The 18,131-nt window shown below is 41.5% G+C and overlaps 2 protein-coding genes across 2 annotated transcripts; both read left to right on the plus strand.

Annotated features, from left to right (window-relative positions):
• Nucleotides 1–1,423: 1,423 nt before the first annotated feature.
• On the plus strand, nt 1,424–17,678 carry LOC138977052 (T-complex protein 1 subunit zeta-like). Its single transcript, XM_070349962.1, has 13 exons — nt 1,424–1,592; nt 4,292–4,355; nt 4,601–4,735; nt 6,364–6,423; nt 6,856–6,969; nt 7,965–8,068; nt 8,768–8,878; nt 10,192–10,434; nt 10,934–11,030; nt 11,418–11,565; nt 12,096–12,188; nt 12,403–12,619; nt 17,032–17,678. Exons 1-13 carry the CDS (start codon nt 1,456–1,458, stop codon nt 17,105–17,107), a joined length of 1,599 nt encoding a protein of 532 aa, XP_070206063.1. The 5' UTR covers nt 1,424–1,455; the 3' UTR covers nt 17,108–17,678.
• On the plus strand, nt 13,791–17,023 carry LOC138977059 (uncharacterized). The gene is made up of 2 exons (XM_070349971.1): nt 13,791–14,335; nt 15,114–17,023. The coding sequence occupies exons 1-2, from the start codon at nt 13,854–13,856 to the stop codon at nt 15,790–15,792; spliced, it is 1,161 nt and encodes a 386-aa protein (XP_070206072.1). The 5' UTR covers nt 13,791–13,853; the 3' UTR covers nt 15,793–17,023.
• Nucleotides 17,679–18,131: the final 453 nt, after the last annotated feature.

The following is an 18,131-nucleotide window of genomic DNA, read 5'->3' on the forward strand; positions in this document are numbered from 1 at the left end:
TTGAGGTCGGGGGGTAAAACTTTATTTAGTCGGGCGGTATTTAGTCAGACCGGCGTGCAAATATATATGTTGGGCGCAAAGTAAGAATCCGGGGCAGAGTTGGAATAATCGGGATTTCCCGAAACCTCATTTGATTTCCAACAAAGCGCCGCATTTCCGGAAACGAGCTGCCTCGTTCTAGAAATGGCAACCCTTCGACTGGCACAAAAAAGTATACCCTTTTCACATGCAGGGGCGGACGAGGGGGGGGGGGTGCACAGGGTGCCCTCCAGCAAAAAATAAAAAATAAAAAATTTGGAAAGCTGATTCTATGACCATTTATAAGTTCAAATGGCACCAGATGGCACCATTTTGCTTCTTTGAGCCAAAATTTTTTCCGGGGGGGGCATATGCCCCCGGACCCCCTAGCAAATTCGGGCGCTTCGTCGATTCAAAGTGCACCCCCCCCTTACAAAGCAACTGATCCGCCCCTGACATGTCATGAATAAGGTATATGAAAAAGCAAGGTCTTATACACTGAGGGGAAGTCTTGAATTGGGGGTGTGGGGGTACACTGTGTAACAATTCTCTCAGTGACACTCACTCAGCGCAGGGACCTATCTTAGGTCTATGCTCAGCGCATGCAGCTAGCTAGTTGCTGCTGTCTCGATCTATTTTGAACACAATGATTTTTTTTTTCTCAGAGTAGAGTGTTAGTTTGTTACAACAGGCTGAAATCATCTTTAATTTGAATCAACATTTTGCAACAATCAATCACATCAATATAGCGCACAGACTGACTTGCACATTACGTTTCAAGAGCCTAGATTACCATGCAGTGACAAGAGCCTACTCAGTAATGGGACGTAATGCTGTCTCTGCAGCCCAGAGAGACTGTGTGAGTTTACAGATCTCTGGTTTAATATACAATCAGTTAAGACTGAGTAAAAAATTATTACAATCGATAGTTACCAGTGAAAAGTTAGTATCGGAACACTCTTGTTGTGTTTTTGTTGTTGTAAAATGTAAGATCTGAAACGTTAAAAATTACGTAAAATTGGTGCGTTTTGGTCGAGTGGGATGGGTCGTTGAACTGTGTTGTTACAGCCAGCCGAAGTTATCAAAAGTGTTTTGCTTTTTGTAATTCGGTTGGTTTGGTGCGTTATACAATGCATCTGCTTTTTCAAGACTAAGCATTGATCACTTTAAAACACAAGGATCATCATAGGCCATCATGACTTGTATCATTTTACATCGCATTCTAAGAAAGAGCAGAATTCTCACTATGCGCGCGGTACATTTCTAGAATCGCGTAGCGCAAAGTTGGAATTCCTACAATGGCGGCCATTGTTGGAATTCCAACAAAGCGCAGGTCATTTCCGGAAAAGCGCCGATGACGAGATGGGTCGCAACATACACACTTGTTTAGTAACGTCCCTTGGATGGTCACGTGATAAGCACGCTTTCTGCTTCAACATGTCGGCCATCAAGACTCTCAATCCTAAAGCTGAAGTTGCTCGGGCCTCACAAGCTTTAGCTGTGAACATTTCAGCTGCCAAAGGTCTACAGGATGTGCTGCGTTCCAATCTCGGACCGAAGGGTACCATGAAAATGTAAGTTTTGTCTATCGCTTTCACAGTATTTCGTTTGCCATTGAATCGCACGTGTGAACATTCCAGAACAACCGGTAGTTAATTCATCAGTCATGAAGGGTCATGTTTGAACAGCCGACATTCAGGAGCCAGAGACTGAAATAAAGGAGTAAAGCTATATCCATTTTGGGCCAATCTTGATCACCCATATTGATACAGTCCGTAGATTTCATATGATCGTTGTTATTTTGACGGTAACCATGGTTATGCATCCAGCACGAGGTGGCTTGAGCCTCGTAGTCTTACTTTAGTTACTGTCCCGAATCTGTACTTGTTGACCAACATAAAATCTACCAATATGAGTAAGGAACCATCCAGTTAATCTTGCATGGTAAAATCCCATGTTGCATTGAACAAGTCAGATCAAAGTCAGACCACAGGCGGAAGGTATCGTTCACTGGACCACCACTTTCATAGAAAGACTACAAGGTATGTCACTCAGCTTCGAGTCGTGCTCCACTAACTTCAGAAAAAATTATGCAAAAAATAATTGCCAATGTCAAGAATCTTTGTAACTTTACAAATGCCGTGATAAATGAATGTTCTAACTATCTGTACCTTTTATATTTAGGTGCCTGTCCGCTGCATGTTTTTAAACCGTATTTTGTGCGACCAAACGTGTCTTGTCAACGGCATACCACTTAGATCCTGTGCGAATGATGATCGTCGTATGTCCGAGGAGATAGTAGTCCGATGCGATCATTGGTTATATAATAACCGGATATTCGATGATTATTTTCATTGGTCGACTGAAATCGTCTGCATCGCTTCCGTTCACGGTTACTGTTATTCCGTTGTTATGCCAAAAACCTAAACTGAAACTCCCGTGGGTAGCTTCCCTTTGCTGCAATATTTACATATGTTTTAGACCAATGAGCACTGGTATGCATATTCGGTGCGGGATGCATGATTTCTTACCAACTACAGTATAGCGGTTCGCAAACGAACATTCGTCCAAATGATGGTTAAAAACAACCTGCAGCGGACGGCAGCTGAAAATTAAAGGTACATACAGTTAAAACAATCATTCAACTGTATTTATTTGACCTCACACAGACTAGGCAAACCGTCTTGAAGAAAAAAATTGTCCGCAGGAAGCGACTCCAAGAACACAGACAACTCGAAGTTGAGTGTCATACCTTGTAGTCTTTCTATGAAAGTAGTGGTCCAGTTAACGATACCTTCCGCCTGTGGTCAGACCATAAAAGTGTGTGGATTTGGATATGATTATAAATTTAGATAAAGATCGGAGCACCCAACATGAGATATTTTTACTTGTACTTGCAAGCTAACTTTATCCAGGGAGGGCGTTGACACGTCGGGATGATCTATGTGTATATTGACATGTTGAACAGGGATGGCCAAATCTCAAAATTTTAACTCGCAGCCCGGGCGAGTAACTTCAAGAAAGGTACTAGCCCGCCAGAAATGTTGCTGGCCCGGTATATACCACAGTTGTTGCTTCTGCAGTGTTTATATGGCTTTGAAACTCAATATTACAACCCAAAGTGCTGCATTTGAGTTGACCAGAAATTTCACTGGCCAGCCGGGCGAGTTGGCAGGCGGTTTCTACTAGCCCAGCAGAATTTTTACTCGCCCCTGGCGATCGGGCCAACGATTTGACCATCCCTGTTGAAACATTTGCTAATACAGTTTTTTATGTCGTCTTGAATGGTATACTCAAAGATGTCTCTTTTCTTGCGCTTTCTTACTTACTAATCACCCAAACAGTAGAACCTAAAGTGTGACACTGAGTCGACTGACACGTCGCAAAGAATCTAGGAATCCAAATTAAATTACATATTCTTACTCCAATTCTCATAAATGCATTGACTTCAGTCTCACATGCTAGATGTCGAAAAACCACTCAAATTACCTGCCCTTAGAAGGGTGGTAACCAAGCTAAAAAGAGACGCCATAGCCGTTGCTATGCACTGACCTTGCTCAGTTACCCATAACACCCTGCGCACCACGTGAGCGCCAGCATCCGGAATAATCATTCTCGACTTTCGACAGCACACGGTGGACGTGTCGATTTTTGTCACTCACTTTTGGCCTTCGCATGCCGGCTTGTCCGTGAGACTAGCTGTTTCTTGTGGGTCTACCTGTCCATCTACCTTTTGGTGAGATCTTTTGACCGTCATGCGGCGATGTGAATCGGACATTTGAGCCTTTTCATCGGTCTATGTCCGACGCCTAACGACATCCCTGCTGTGTACTCTGTTTCTGTAATAGAAACACACAAACTTACAGCTGAGTTTGATCCTGAAAGTTCATCTGACAGCGAAGCAGAATAAAATTAAGCATGAAACCAGTACATCTACGTCTAGCACAGTGGTTAGAAATGTGAATCGTCTGTGAAAAAATGCTCATGATTTGCTTTCAGACTAAACAACACAGACAGCTGCTGTTCTGTGATTATTGCATCTCTGGCAGTGACAAAATTTCTTTCTCAAAAGGTTGTTCTGGTACTCGACAGTCAGTATGCATAAAATATTGCTCTGTGACTTATTTTTTGTGATGTCATTATATATATATGCCTTGTATGTTTTGTTTTGTTTTGTTGTTCTTTTTTTAAACAAGGGTTATCTATGCATAGCTCACTGTTGGTCTTTCACTTTTACAGGATGGTTGAACACAATTAATTCACCTATTTTCAGGCTTGTGTCAGGGGCAGGAGATATCAAGCTGACCAAAGATGGGAATGTTCTTCTTCATGAGATGGTAAGCTATAAGAGAAATCATATCAGTACCATAAACGTACGTCTTAATAGCTGACTAGCTTATGGTTATTGGATTGATTGCATTTACCTGATTGTGATAGCCTAAACATGTGAATATAAGGGAAATTTATTCTAAATTTGAAGTAGCTTTGTGCAATTTAAATTTTAATGTAAGTTTGCAGGTAAGTGTGGAAAACCTGGAATGTATGCCTTGTAATTGTCGTCTTTTTGTGTGATGTATTGCAGCAAATTCAGCATCCAACTGCATCCCTGATTGCTCGTGTGGCAACAGCCCAAGATGACATCACTGGTGATGGTACAACATCCAATGTGCTCATTATTGGAGAACTCCTGAAACAAGCTGACCTTTACATTGCTGAGGTGAATTATTCAGCTCTGCTACATTTCTCTTATTTGAAGTTGTACAGGAATATGCTTTAACTATACTTGCGTGTTCTTTGTTTTTAACCTAAACTTTGCCCATATGAGACCGAGTAGTATGGTCATCGATGTGTGTGCTTCGTTCGACCCCTGTGTGTTTATTGCAAACATTCACCGCCAAATAGTTACGGGGCTGGATTAAACAAGCAAAATGTATGTGTAGTTAAATGATTTAATAATCAACTAGTTACCACAATCGTTTGAAGGAAGAACATGATCATATGATGAAATATCATGGGCGGGGATATAGCTCAGTTGGTAGCGCGCTGGATTTGTATTCAGTTGGCCGCTGTCAGCGCGAGTTCGATCCCAGGTTCGGCGGAAATTTATTTCACAGAGTCAACTTTGTGTGCAGACTCTCTTCGGTGTCCGAACCACCCCCCGTGTATACTACATTGGGTGTGCACGTTAAAGATCCCACGATTGACAAAAGGGTCTTTCCTGGCAAAATTGCTTAGGCACAATTAATAATTGTCTACCATACCCGTGTGACTTGGAATAAGGCCGTGAAAGGTAAATATGCGCCGACATGGCTGCAATCTACTGGCCGTATAAAATTTCATCTCACACGGCATCACTGCACAGCGCCTAGAACTGTACCCACGGAATATGCGCGATATAAGCCTCATTGATTGATTGATTGATTAATATTGCCGGCTGCGTCCATCAAAACACCCATGTCATTCCAGATCATTGACTGACCCTGACATGGACCTTACAAAGTAAAACTATTATTACGACTCCTCATTGTAAGGACTAAATTCCGGTTACCATTTTAAAGTCGTTATATGCACAGAGGTACCACTGTAATAGGTCATTTGGACCTTACTGAAAATATGTAAGGGTCCAAATGTCCTGGCTACAAATACATGTTCAGTCAGAAGATTGCTCCTAGGTATGTCAAAGGTATCGGTCTGTTACGACCGGCAAGGAGTAAGAACAATGTTTGTTTGTTTGTTTGCTTAACGCCCAGCCGACCACGAAGGGCCATATCAGGGCGGTGCTGCTTTGACATATAACGTGCGCCACACACAAGACAGAAGTCGCAGCACAGGCTTCATGTCTCACCCAGTCACATTATTCTGTCACCGGACCAACCAGTCCTAGCACTAACCCCATAATGCCAGACGCAGCAGCCACTAGATTGCCAATTTTAAAGTCTTCGGTATGACCCGGCTGGGGTTCGAACCCACGACCTCCCGACCACTAGGCCAACCGTGCCGGTGTAGTAGTAAAAACTAGTCGGATAAAAATTAAAAAAAATTAAAAAGGTGTCAATAGCCGAAGACCGAGGCCTGGGAACAAAACTGGTTGTATTTGCAGTTGAACAAGTTGTCAAGGGAACAAAAACTGGTAGCTCGTGTGATAGACTAGAATATCCACAATTTGCAGTTAACACCATCCTTGTTTATGGCAAAGATGATTGAATAACAAGTTCCAGTGGATGACAATATTCTTCTTTTTTTTTCCCTGCAAAGTTTATTTGGGTTGTCACAGAGCATTTCTTTCAAATTGAAGGTTGAAAGAGCATAAATGTTTGTTCTTAATGCTTGGTCTGTTTTTTGCAGGGTCTGCACCCAAGGTTGATTACTGAGGGCTTTGATTTGGCAAAGAACAAGGCTCTTGAGGTGAGTTCTGCTCCTTGTGGAGTGGAATATTACAGATGAGAAAGGGATATTTTTGATTGTTTGACTATTGTATTACACTTACAGTGTTAGTATTGTATCTTTGTAAAACTGAATGTGACTGGAGGCTGTTTAGTGTGTTGATTCCGTGCCACTTTGTTCTATGTTTTTGAGCTTTCAGATGCATTATTAGATATTCACCCAATGGTAGATATACAGTGTTTAATAAGAATGCATTATCCTGTAAATACTAATATTTGCCAGTTACACAAGTTGACACAAGTTGTCGCTTCTTTATGCTTTTAACACGTATGAAACAAATATTGTCTTGCATCAGGCTCTCAGCACCTTCTCTATTCTTGCTTTTAAATTAAGAATTGAACACTACAAGGTGTGTGTAGCTTTACTGATAAGCCTGTTGTACGGTGTTGGTAGGTACTGGAAGCTATCAAGGTGAAGCGAGAAGCAGACCGCGACACGCTGATTCAGGTGGCTCGCACTTCACTGCGCACCAAGGTTCACTGTGACTTGGCTGACTTGCTAACAGAGGTAAGTTTTTCATACTGTCACTTCCTTTTCACTCTGATTCTTCCTCATATAATAGTCTCAATATTTAAGCAAAAATGGTTACTGAACTTAAAAACCATTTTGTGAATCAAAGTTTCAGATTTGTTCTTCTGTTGAAATTCTTTTTGAAGATGTCAGATTTGTTTTTGAGTCACTTGAGAAAAAGTGACTCTATGTAATCGGTCAGTGTTAGTCTGTCCGGCCGGCCGTCCGTAGACACCACCTTAACGTTGGACTTTTCTCGGAAACTATCAAAGCGATCGGGCTCATATTTTGTTTAGTCGTGACCTCCAATGACCTCTACACTTTAACGATGGTTTCGTTGACCTTTGACCTTTTTCAAGGTCACAGGTCAGCGTCAAAGGAAAAATTAGACATTTTATATCTTTGACAAACTTTTCTCGGAAACTATCAAAGCGATCGGGCTCATATTTTGTTTAGTCGTGACCTCCAATGACCTCTACACTTTAACGATGGTTTCGTTGACCTTTGACCTTTTTCAAGGTCACAGGTCAGCGTCAAAGGAAAAATTAGACATTTTATATCTTTGACAAAGTTCATCGGATGTGATTGAAACTTTGTAGGATTATTCTTTACATCAAAGTATTTACATCTGTAGCCTTTTACGAACGTTATCAGAAAAACAAGGGAGATAACTAGCCTTTTCTGTTCGGCAACACACAACTTAACGTTGGGCTTTTCTCGGAAACTATAAAAGTGACCGGGCTCAAATTTTATGTGAACGTGACTCATTGTGTTGTGAATAGCAATTTCTTCCTGTCCATCTGATGCCTCATATAATATTCAGAACTGCGAAAGTGACTCGATCGAGCGTTTGCTCTTCTTGTTCATGTCTCATTTGCAAGAGACTTGACTATTTCTCTTGAGGAAAGAACAATAACTGCATATAATTCAGTTTTGCCTCCTGTGTAGCTGTTGCCCATGCAAGGCTGAGTGAGAATATTGTTTGTTTACAGCAAGTAGTGGATGCAGTGCTGGCCATACAGAAACCTGGGGAACCCATCGATCTCCACATGGTAGAGCTGATGGAGATGCAACACAAAACAGACATGGACAGCACGTAAGCAGATGGAGAACGCATCAAACTTTTAGAAGCTTGGAGAGAAATTAATTCCAATCATCCAAACTGAGCATGACTCCGACAAGTTCTAGAATATATGCTGCCTGGTGGAAAAAAACACAAAAAGATGCCATGATTTCCATCACTGTATGTGCAAAGTTGATTAAAACACTGTTCTTATGGAACAGAAAATCAAATCTTGACTACCAGGTGGTTAAATAACTACAAAAAGAAATTGAGGAACTCTTGATGGGATGGTGGAATGTATGGAGGGAATCAATCGGATAAGGCATGGTGCCAACTTAAAAACACAAGAAAACACTGCAAAAGATAGAAATAATCCAAACAAGAGATCAGTTGTCAAAAGTGTGGAGAACAGACTCAACAACTCACATTTTTATGATGTTATTGAAAGTTTTCTTAAGATCTAAAAAGTCTGTGACTTTGCTCTACATTTTCAACTTCCATGCAAGATTGGGTTGAAGTTTTGTCCCCTACTGTATGGCATAGCCATTAGTGTTGGAATGTTTCATGGTACTGTTGATAACAATGTTCTGCATGCCAGAGGGAACATATAATTTTTGTGAATAGCCACACTTGGCACAGACATTAAGTCGCCAAAGACTTCTCTTTGAGAGAGATAGGGTAAGCAATATGTTCAAGGGTTAATAAATGCTGTATGTGCTTGTCTGTGAAAAGCTTGGTGCGCGGTCTTGTGTTGGACCATGGAGCCCGCCACCCTGACATGAAGAAGCACACAAAAAATGCTTACATCCTCACCTGCAATGTATCCCTGGAGTATGAGAAAACGTGAGTGTGTCACCACTCTTAATGTTGACAATGGTTTTGTTGTTGATGTTGTAAAGTCGGGATCAGTAGCTTTATTTGTGTCACATATTTGATTAGGCGCAAGAATTTTTTTCAAATTGTGTGCTTACCTGACCAAGCCTATTTTTCCTGCTGATCCTTAACTTTCTTCCAGTGTTGAAAAGGTCATTATTAAAAATAAAAAAACCGGAAAAATCACAGACACACACAACACACTGTGGAGAAAGAACGAACTGACCACACTCTAATAGTACTTGAACAGTTTTCATAAAGTACGGACTTAACCTATTCCTACCCTTTTTGACTCACATGCGAAGCAAAAGTGAGTCTATGTACTCACCCGAGTCGTCCCGGCGTCCGTCCGTCCGTCCGAAAAACTTTAACGTTGGATATTTCTTGGACACTATTAAGTCTATCAACACCTGATGTGGCCTGATGGTGTATGGTTACAAGATCTCAAAAAACATGTACGGCAACTTGACCTCACTTCAAGTTCAAGGTCGCAGGGGCCATAAATGTTGTCTAAAAAACAGCTATTTTTCACATTTTTCCCATTTTCTCTGAAATTTTTGAGATTCAATACCTCACCTATATATGATATATAGGGCAAAGTAAGCCCCATCTTTTGATACCAGTTTGGTTTACCTTGCTTCAAGGTCAAGGTCACAGGAGCTCTTCAAAGTCAGATTGTATACATATTTTGAAGTGACCTTGACCCTGAACTATGGAAGATAACTGTTTCAAACTTAAAAATTATGTGGGGCACATGTTATGCTTTCATCATGAGACACATTTGGTCACATATGATCAAGGTCAAGGTCACTTTGACCCTTATGAAATGTGACCAAAATAAGGTAGTGAACCACTAAAAGTGACCATATCTCATGGTAGAAAGAGCCAATAAGCACCATTGTACTTCCTATGTCTTGAATTAACAGCTTTGTGTTGCATGACCTTGGATGACCTAGACCTTGGGTCAAGGTCACATGTATTTTTGGTAGGAAAAATGTGTAAAGCATGTGAGTCGTATGGGCTTTGCCCTTCTTGTTTAAATTTTTTTTTACATGTAATCTTAACCATCATTGTTTTTTTCTTGGCCTTAGAAGTGAGTGTAGTCAACGTTTGCCATTGTTGCAATATCAGTTATTCTGTCTTCCTTTAGTACTTTTAATTGTATTCAGTTAAACATAACGGTGATAAAATGTATGCACTATGTTGCACACAAGCATGTGTATGTATGATTTCTTGGAAGGATAGATGCAATGCATGTAATCAACATGTCCCTTCTCTTCCAGTGAGGTTAACTCAGGATTTTTCTACAAGAGCGCCACGGAGAGAGAGAAGCTGGTGGACGCTGAGCGAGCCTTCATCGATGATCGTGTTCGCAAAATCATCGAGCTGAAGAAGAAAGTATGCGATGGCAATGACAGGGGCTTTGTGGTTATCAACCAGAAGGGAATCGACCCATTTTCCCTGGACATGTTTGCCAAAGAGGGCATTGTAGGTCTCCGCCGAGCCAAAAGGCGCAACATGGAGAGGTATGTACAGTTCTCTGTCCTTACTGATTTTTATGAGTTTCAGAGCTAAAGAGCTTATGTTTCGCACATATCTCAAGGGGTGGGTGTACATTATGCACACACCATTAAAAGTGGCCCGCCTTTCACAGCAGCTGCTCTCTGCACTGACAGAGATGTCTGGTGGCCTTGAGCGGGATCTATTCATAGGAGCTCTAGTTTCTTGTATATCATTAAGACAAGTACACCGTTCAGATTTGGAGAGTTCTTTGTGACAGGGTCTGGCGGCGGATGTCTCCAGGTATGCTCTTGTGAACCTTCGCATTCACATTGCAGTTGTATATGGCTATTTTTTTTTAACAAGTGCAACCTAATCAGTGTCAACAGTCTGGACCAGTATATGTTGCGGAATGGCAGTGAGCTCTTGATGTCTGTTTCAGTTGTAGTACACTAAATATTCTTGTATTATTCATGGACAATAAGAATGTTACAGTATAAGTAAACTTGTTTTGGTTTTGTGCAGGCTTACTCTGGCCTCCGGCGGCATGGCAGTCAACTCTGTAGATGACCTGACCCCCGATGTTCTTGGGGAGGCTGGCCTCGTCTTTGAAACTGTGCTGGTCAGTATCATTGTAGCAATCAGATTGTGATAATGTTAAAAGGGTAAACAGAAAATTATGGAAAAAAACACTAGGCACTGTTTGGTTTCAGATTTGTTTGTCGTGCCAAGTTCTGTTTGCTTGAATTTTTTCCTGAAATTGACGGATATTGCTGAGGCTAAGTGCATTATATACCATGTTTTATGCAGTAACTGTGTGTTTGACTTCTTTTGTCTTTGTTCGTTTTTTGTTTACATGAATGTTCATTCAGTTAGACATTGGATTTGTGCAAGCTGGCACTGTAAAGTCTGCTATCCGTAAAGTCTGCTAGTATGTCTGTGATGAGGTAGGGTTTGTGATTTACAATCCTGATATTGGTTCATTGATTCTTCCTTTGGTTGATGGCAGGGTGAGAACAAGTACACCTTTGTTGAGGAGTGCAAGAACCCACGGTCTGTCACCCTGCTGATCAAGGGACCCAACGCCCATACCATCACTCAGATCAAGGATGCTATTCGTGATGGCTTGAGGGCTGTCAAAAATGCTATTGAAGATGGTAAGATGTTCGCACATTAACACACTTGTGATGCCCTATTGTAAAATGCATTGCAGAACTGTGTACACTTGTGATATGTTCTCAAGAAAGGGAAAGAAGCTTACAGAACTGAAAGCAATACTGGGTGAGGGTAGTGTGAAAGTGATCTCTCCACACACTATGGAGTGAGAGGAGTACACTGATCATAAAATCCTTTCATCTCTTCCTTCCAATCCCCCCTCCTCCCCCCCTAAAGGCAATCGGAACACGCACACACACACACACATTCTTGTCTTCAGAGTCTATCTGTCAAACTTGAAAAGCCATCATTGTTTGAAGTTTGGTAGTATTTTGTATCTTGCCCTTCAAAGTTAGTGTTTGTGTTCTTGGGTGTGCATTATTATCAAATAGAACCGGAGGAAGGAAGGGACTCTCGTTCACAGCTGTTTTCATCTGATTTAAAGCAAGGTAGCAGAGCTGTTGAATGCATTATTGTTTAACTGTAAAACATAGAAGAGTTGTAATGCTTTGTTTTGTTGTGTTATGCACAGAGTGTGTGCTGCCTGGCGCTGGGGCGTTTGAGATCGCTGCGTATCAGGAGCTGATGAAGTACAAGGACCAGGTCAAGGGACGCGCCAGATTGGGTCAGTTTTTTCACACATCTCTCTTCAGTCTCTTCTGGTTCAGTCTTGTTTTGTGCTCTTTGAATTTTGTGCTGATTTAGCTGAAAATAAGTCGACTGTTCCGATTTATTTTTGACATGCTGGTCCAGTTAAATTCAGGTGTTAAATGTTGACAACGATTAAAACAATTTGTGAACAGAGGATAAAACTGTGTCATCTTGTTCTGTTTTCGCAGGTGTGCAAGCGTTTGCAGAGGCGCTTCTGATCATCGTGAAGGTACTGGCCCAGAACTCTGGTCTGGACCCACAGGAGGCCATAGTCAAGCTGCAGCAAGAGTATGCAGGCACTGAGAATGCTGTTGGTCTGGATATTAAAACTGGAGATGCTCTTCTACCTCTCGATCAAGGCATCGTTGACAACTACCGAGTCAAACGTCAGCTCCTCCACTCCAGGTGAGCATGGCCTTGAGGCTTGAAAATGGACCCCAGACATGAGATGCTGGCCTTAGCAAACTAAAACAAGTAAACTAGGGGTGTACAGTGGGCAGAGGTGGCACGGAATTTTAGCAAACATTTGTTCAAAAACGTGTTTTGGGTTTTTGTTTTTTTCAGGTACTTTGAACATCATAGAATCACTGTGTGTTGTTTATTTTGTCAATTTCATCGTTTATTTTGCAATAAAGTGGTGATTTTCAAAGTATGTGTACATGTGTGAGTGCTGCAAGTGTGAGAAATTGCTGAACAATCTATGTTTTCAAGTCCTTGCAACAACCACGATTCCTCGAATAAGCTTGGCAGTAACACATCGAACGGTTGAGCGGGAATTCCCGTTTTCTGTGAACGTTAAAAATAGACATGAACAGTCCGTTATTTCCGTACAACGGCCGGATCGCGCATCAACTTTTTCAGACAGTAATATGAATATTCATGAGAACAACCTCTAACCTTTGAGAAACTTCTCTGGTTGGTCGTTGTCAATGACCACAGTGACGCGCATGCGCAAACTGCCTTATCCGTTGTAAACACAGTGTCGATTCCACGTAACTCAATATCAACTATCAACCAGCAATGTCTACTCCGAAATTCGCAAGGATCTTCCCAACGCAAAAGGAAGAATCAGCTTTCAGATGCTCGAACAACGAGGAAGGAAAAACCAGCAGGCGACGAGAACGCGCCTGAAATTGGCAGAGCAGAGACAGTTGTTTTGAGAGATAGTGGTGACGCGGATGTTTCGAATCGACTCGGAGTCGAACCTCGGCCAGTTTTGGGCGATGTGAACCGTAATCAGCCTCAAATCGAAGGTATTTCTGCTTCGGCGACGAAACTGAGGAGATTTAGTGGTGCAGGCATCGACCCGAATGCTCAACCACCAGCTGAGCTAAATCGCCGTTCGTGGTGTTTTGCCGAGTGCAGTCAGTTGAACTGAGAACTCGCTTCTCTCTGATGTCAAGTGCCCGGAGTGCGAGGCAGGACATGTGACAATTCGAGTTGGTGACTCGATGGGCTTGTCACAAGAACTAGTGCTGTGTTGCGACAGCTGCCAGTATTCACGCACAGAGTATTCGTCGCCAAGAGAAAACAACCTCAACCACAGACAAAATGTTCCCTTTGAAGTGAACAAAGAGATTGTGCTATATAGGTAGGTAGTGGCTACTCCAGTGTGGACAAACTGTGCACAGTCTTTGGAATGCCAGCGATGAACAAGAGTTCCTATCATCGCATAGACAAACGAGTCAATGCCAGCATTGTGGAAGCTACAGATGCCACACTTAACGAAACAGTGGAGTTTGTGAGGGAAGCCCACAGGGAAACATTTCCTCAAGGCAGAGTGAATGCTGTGAATGATGATGGTGAGGAAGACGGTGCTTGGGAAGATGATGATGGCATTCTCTGGGTGGATGTGGCCTTTGATGGTACATGGCACAAGAGAGGATTTTTCTCACACTATGGAGTTGGCGTTGTTGTTGATGTTATGACTGGGTATGTGCTGGACTTCTGTGTGAAATCCACATACTGTCACACATGTGCGATGAACAAAGAAAAACTAGAGGGGATGACCGCTGCCGAGCAACTACAGTGGAAGCAGCTTCACCAGCCTGACTGCAGCATTAACCATGAGGGATCTGCCAAGTCTATGGAGAGGGATGCAGCCTTGGAGTTGTGGGGAAGGTAAGAATATTGTTCTAATAGCCTATACACTCTTCCCTATATCCTTTATTTTCAAATACAGAATAAGACAACATGAATAAGGTTGCGCTAAAAAGTAAATTTTATTTAAAATTGTATAAAGCATGGTACATTGTGGGTGTTTGTTTTTCTTTACAAAGAAAGATGAAGACCAACAAAACACAACACAAGCACATATTTTTGCAACAAAACACTGTCCACAAACCCTTCACAAATACATTTTCTTTTGTTGATAAATCATTAAATGTTCACAATGTCCTATTAAGGATCAGCTAGGCTGGGACATTTTTTTTATTGAATCTGCAAATTTCAGAGGAAACCTGACAACTTTTCTATTGGAAAGAAAAAGTGTCCCAAACAAGTTGGGATCAAACTCATTGTCAGTGTGTGTGTGTGTGTGTGTGTGTGTGTGTGAGAGAGAGGGAGAGAGATGTGTGTATGTATATATTCTAACAAGTACAAGTTAAATGTTCACCCTCTATGAAAAGATCACTTTATACACACTTAGTACACAAGCCAATGTAAATTGGCACACTTTCCAGTAATAATAATACATGTATGTATTTTCTGCTGGGAGAGGCCTCCTGATACTCTTCACTAAAGTAATATCCAAAATCATTTTCATTCGTGGGTCTGCGTCTGTATCTCACCAGGACCTTGTTAGCCCATGAACCCCAGTCTTTTTCATTTTTTTTTTCAAGACAGTAGTTATCCAGCCAGTACTTTACACTAAGTTTTTTTTAATTTGTCTATGCTGCAGGTCTGTTGAGCGTCACAACCTCAGGTACAGAACTATGCTGTCGGACGGAGATTCCACAGCGTTCAATGCTCTGGCTGCAGCTCAGCCCTACGGTCCCACACGTCCCATCACCAAGCTGGAATGTACCAACCACCTCCCCAAGAGAATGGGCACAGCTCTCCGCAAGGCATCAAAGGATGGAAGGCTTGGTGGAAGAGGGGAGGGGCGACTAACCAAGGAAAAGTGTCAACGCTTGCAAAACTACTTCCGTAGCGCGATCCTCAACAACCTTGAAGATCAGCAAGCCATGGAGCAGGCGATCTGGGCCACTTTCTTCCATGTGACTTCAACTGACGAGGACCCTCACCACGACAGATGTCCAGCCGGGCCAGCCTCATGGTGCTTTTTTCAAAGAGCCAGGGCAGAAGGGCAACCACCACCTCCACATGCAGGGCACCACGGCACTGCCTTGTCCAGGGAAGTATCACATGCTGTTCTGCCCATCTACAGGAGAATGACAAATCCCATTCTTCTCAAGCGCGCGGCCCATGGCAAGACTCAGAACAGTAATGAGTCTCTCCACAATGTCATGTGGGGACACTGCCCCAAAGAAGTCTTTGTTGGGAAGCAGCCACCGCTGAGGCTGTCGCAAAGTTCAACAGAGGCAACTTTGCACTGGCACAGGTCATGGACCACATGAGCTTGCCAATTACTGAGCTTACTCATTCTGCTTTGGCCAAAAAAGACAAGGTGAGGGTCCAGAAGGCGGAGAGAGCAACAGATGTGGCCGCTGTAGCAGCTCGTAGGGCAAGATGTGCTGGTCGTCAACGTCAGCTGGAGCAGCGAGAAGACCAGGAGGGGGAGGTGTACGGTGCTGGACTGATGGGGGATGGAGGGGAATAAGTACCAACATCATTTGAAGAAGACTCGGAACAATACATGAACACACCCAGACTCTTTTTTCGGCAATGTGTCTTCATAATGTGTAAAGAAACACTTTACAAACTTTCAAATGCAATTTTCTCTGAATATGGGTTTTCAAGGACGGTATCAACGCGGGAAATGATATTTCGTCAGAACTACTTGTGGTAGAGTTATGATTTTTTTTTTACAGGAGTAAGATTTGATTTTGCCAGACTCTTACAGAGCGGTTTTTGTAAAACCCATCAAAATTTTTTTTTAGAGAATATAATATAAGCCTGATTGGGTATTTTGGGGGCAAAAATTTATATCTCAATTTATGCTGCTGAATTCGAACTGGGGTAATTTGGTCAAAATGGCTCTGTATAAGTCTGAAACTGATATCTGGGAGTAATTTTCACTGCATTTGAAGCCTGTAGCTTCAAAAATGTCTTTTGAATTTCATGGGGCGTGGTGTGTAATTTTCGTATTTTTTTGAAGAAATTGGTATTTTTTTGTGAAAATATTACTTGCTTGGTCAAAAAATGGGCATGCAGGAGCTTTTTTATGCTTTCTTTTTATGAAGTACCCCAAAACTTCAAAGAAAACTAACAAATACTCAGATTTCATTTTTCGTGCCACCTCTCCCCTGAGGAATTGAGGTTTTAAAAAAGAGGTCTTAATATGGAGGTACATTTACAGTGGTTATGAACAAAAAGTCTTTAAAAAAAAAAGCAGGGACTTAAAAGGAGGTCTGAAATTGGGAGAGGATCTTCTAAAGGGTAAAGCTTCTGAGCATCTGCATCTAAGGGTCGATTTGTATCACAGTTCCCCAGAAATCGGCGTATACTGTTTTTACAGTCATACACGTAAAAACCCACTTGTGCAAAAACATGAGTGAACGTGGGAGTTTCAGCCCATGAACGAAGAAGAAGTATCACAGTCTTACAATACCCCTAGAACAGAAGTACTTTACACATTTTTTTGTAAGAAATGAGCATAAGATGATTTTGTGTAACTTTATGATTGTTTCTTTCAGTACTGTGATAGCCTCCAACCTGCTCCTTGTGGATGAAATTATGAGGGCCGGCATGTCTTCACTCAAGGGTGACTAAGGACATCATTTTCAACACAACTCCATTACTTCATTGCGCTTTGTATTGTGTTTGATCATGTTTTATGGCTATCAGTTTGTTGTGTGTGAGATTATCGTGGATCTGCCAAACCTAATTAAAAAAACATTTAGATGTAAAGAAGAACAAAGGAAAAGTGGATTTGTTGTTTGTATTGCTTTCAATATATTGACCAAACTTTGACATTTTAGTCATTTGTTTCTCAAACAATAACTGAGACTGACATACTGAACACAAATTTGTTTTAAAAAATGTGATGGTACAGAAACTGTGTGGTCCTTGTTGGAAATTAAGTGTCGAAAAAGAAAGAAAAAATTCTTTTGGGTCAAAAACAAAAACAACTTAGTTAAATAAAATAACAATAAATTTAAATACATTAACTTAGGTATTTCAATAAATTAACCGTCTTGAAGAAATGTTTCCCACCCTATCTGTACTCCTGCTTCCTGTACCTTAAAGTTTCACATTGTTGTTTATAAGCTTTGACAGATGCATGGTATTTAAACTGCTTTTTTTGTAATAACATTTGATTAAAAAATTAAGAACAAAAACAGAGGATTTGTTTGTTTTTGACAGGAAATATCTGTGTGTAACTCCTGGATTTCTCTGTATGCATAATCTGTACATGTGTTAGCTCACAAAATGATTAAATAACTATTCACACTTGCATATTTAAACTGTATGCCCAGTCAAAATAAGGGTCAAATGTCTTTACAGTTGAGAGCACGCATTGACTAAATACAGCCACAGGTCAGTCACTGCATTGCAATTAATGATAAATGTGCAATTACGTCAGAACACTTAAAAGACTTTTTTTCCTCTCACTCTTCATTGTTCTTAAATGGGAAGAGCAGAAATATTATGGACACATAATATTGGGATCCTTACGCATTACGCTTATCTCCAGCCTTTTACTTCTGAAATAAGGAGGTAGGCGCACATGCAGACAAAATATATACACACCACCAAGCTTTATCCTTTCTCCAGCAACCTGACCTTCCAGCTG

This window comes from Littorina saxatilis, linkage group LG9 (genome assembly GCF_037325665.1).
Source record: "Littorina saxatilis isolate snail1 linkage group LG9, US_GU_Lsax_2.0, whole genome shotgun sequence".
NCBI classification, from domain to species: domain Eukaryota; kingdom Metazoa; phylum Mollusca; class Gastropoda; order Littorinimorpha; family Littorinidae; genus Littorina; species Littorina saxatilis.